Source organism: Plasmopara halstedii (assembly GCF_900000015.1).
Source record: "Plasmopara halstedii genome assembly, contig: Scaffold_1561, whole genome shotgun sequence".
Taxonomy (NCBI): Eukaryota; Oomycota; class Peronosporomycetes; order Peronosporales; family Peronosporaceae; genus Plasmopara; species Plasmopara halstedii.
In genome coordinates this window covers 47,032-49,408 of record NW_020188473.1, presented here as the reverse complement: position 1 = coordinate 49,408, position 2,377 = coordinate 47,032, and the positions used below count along the sequence as shown (strand labels likewise).

At 38.2% G+C, this 2,377-nt stretch overlaps 1 protein-coding gene across 1 annotated transcript; it reads right to left on the bottom strand.

Moving 5' to 3' along the window:
• Nucleotides 1-790: 790 nt before the first annotated feature.
• Nucleotides 791-1,489, bottom strand: PHALS_01424 (uncharacterized protein; the record flags this gene model as incomplete). Its single annotated transcript, XM_024715808.1, has 3 exons — nucleotides 791-1,014; nucleotides 1,077-1,392; nucleotides 1,433-1,489. 3 exons carry the CDS (start codon nucleotides 1,487-1,489, stop codon nucleotides 791-793), a joined length of 597 nt encoding a protein of 198 aa, XP_024581469.1.
• Between the last annotated feature and the right edge of the window lie 888 nt (nucleotides 1,490-2,377).

The window sequence follows — 2,377 nt, the reverse complement described above, 5'->3', positions numbered from 1 at the left end:
TAGCGACGTTGCTTTTTGATTCTTCGATGTCGGCTCTTCCTATCATTGCGAAGTAGGAGTCCGTTCGCTCAACGGTTCGGAGATATGATTGACCTGTCGGCCGGCTCAAATCGGAGATACTGTAGGCTCACACTTACTGTAAAAGAACATCCCTACTAAGCTTGCCGCATCCACAGCTTTCATCCCTCAGAGTCATAGCTACGCCATCTCACTGATAGTTTTACCGCAAATGCAAGTCTACAATTGGCTAATATTGAATGTACGATTTTATCACAACAGTCATGGAAAACGGACTATAATGACCATGTAAATTGACTTGTGCAATCAGGCGTTAGCTTTGGGTACCTGAACTATCGTTGCATCTTGAGGGGTATAAGGCCTAAGGAGCTCAGATTTGTATTATAGAGTATTTGCTCACTTTACGCACTATTTGAAGTATTGACAAACTCCTGAGATCATAGAATTATATCGTTTGGATAAGCGAATTTTCTTGGCTGATTATTAGCAAGTAGTTCGGGAGAGAGAGGATATTAATGGGAATTAATTGGCAGACCTTGCGCGCTCAGTGTGCTCTGCATTCAAATCTGTGATTAAGGTAGATTTTAGAGCTCATTTTTATCAAATGTTGCTATCTTCCAAACTTAACTAGTTTGCATTACTGAGTCAAATCACTCCGACAGCTTCAATACTACTCTGTCCCAGTCTTCGATGAAATTACCTAGTGTTACAAGAGCAAGAACATCATTAGATTAGGTAAATAACGCTGATCTTTCATCTCAAGCTTCTTATTCTAGTTACCTTCTTCTCCATGGATATTTTTCAAATCGAATTTCATGTTATTTTGGAGCCTGAGGAGTTCCAAATAATAATTTATCATCGCGTCAAATTTGCCAATGTCGTTCGAATCTCTGAACAGATCATTTAGCAAATTCTGTCGTCGACGAGCGTAATGCAGCTGAACCTGTGTGAGATCCATGTCTGACTGAAGTCTTTTCATGCGAGCGTCAATAAAGCCTGAGTAACATAACGTTGTAGATCAGGTTGCCGATCATGCTCGTAAAGTTGTATCTGCTGACCTTTATCTAGCTCCGGAACCCTTTTTGCTTTAACATCTTTAACAACCGACTTCAAAGTTATTAGATTCATTAGCGTCAACTGTTTTTTAATCTCAAAAACCTTCAACAGTTCCTGAATCGTATCTTTTTCGCTGTTGAAGAATTTCTCTTGACCCCTGAATGCACTGAATTTCTGAATGCCTTTGAGCCACTCATGGATGCCGCTATCGTTAGCCCTTTCTTCCATTGTAGGAGATTGAACTCGTACATTACGTGCCGTGTGGGGGTCACGAACCGTCTTTTCCTGCTCATTGTCAATCGTGTACGAAGCTTCAATCTTCGACAACAATAAGGCAGCAGCCAAAAGACTTTAATACAGCTTCATTTTCTTGGTTTGTTGGTAAAAGAACAAATGACCGATTCTCGCCCTCCATAATCAGCTAGTGCAACACGTTCATTAACATTACTAGGTATACGATGCTTTTATGCATAGACATATCTGGATATGTTATAGGTCATTTCTGATAATTGTGTCTGGCATTTTGAGATACAATCCAGGATAATATCAAATTTGACTTCTTTTCCTGAACTTTATACCTTTTGATGCTTTGCATGAATAAATTTACAGAAATATAATTAGTTGGTGTTTTCTTAAAGATTCTAGCGGTAACTATCATGATATATATTAGACTTGTTACTATATAGAGCAGTTTTTAAAATATGGAAATGAAATTCATCGATAAATTATTGATTGCCCATATTTCGTTTTGACTTGTTTTTAACCTCTCAAAATCACAAATAAAATATAATTGCCGCATCTTTCCTCAGGATCAGTATAAACCTTTACCATCCTCCTTCGGAATCAGCTGCAGTCGTGGTATGGGGGATATTTATCCGAATATATATAGCTGTGCCATTGTGGGCTTTTACACAAGAAAAAGATAAATATTATTTGAAATTGTATGAATATGATTAATAACATATTTATGGTTAAAAATTCGAACAATGTTAATGGCGGAACTAGGTTACCGTCAGGTAGTGCCATCGTAATTCCTTCCCTCTACAGTTATGATCTATGTAACTCGTCGTCTCAGGGTATCACCAATGACTTGGTGTCATAATGTTCCATATGCAACACCTTCCTCAGCAGTTATTGTAACAAGGTACGTGATGTACTATCGTACAGTACACGATATGTGCGTACACAATTTTACGAACATAATTGACACTTCTTGATAACCATGCCACCAGACATCACATTGACACCACTTCCATGAACTTATCTCGCCAAATAGATGGATACGATCATAAACATTAAGATC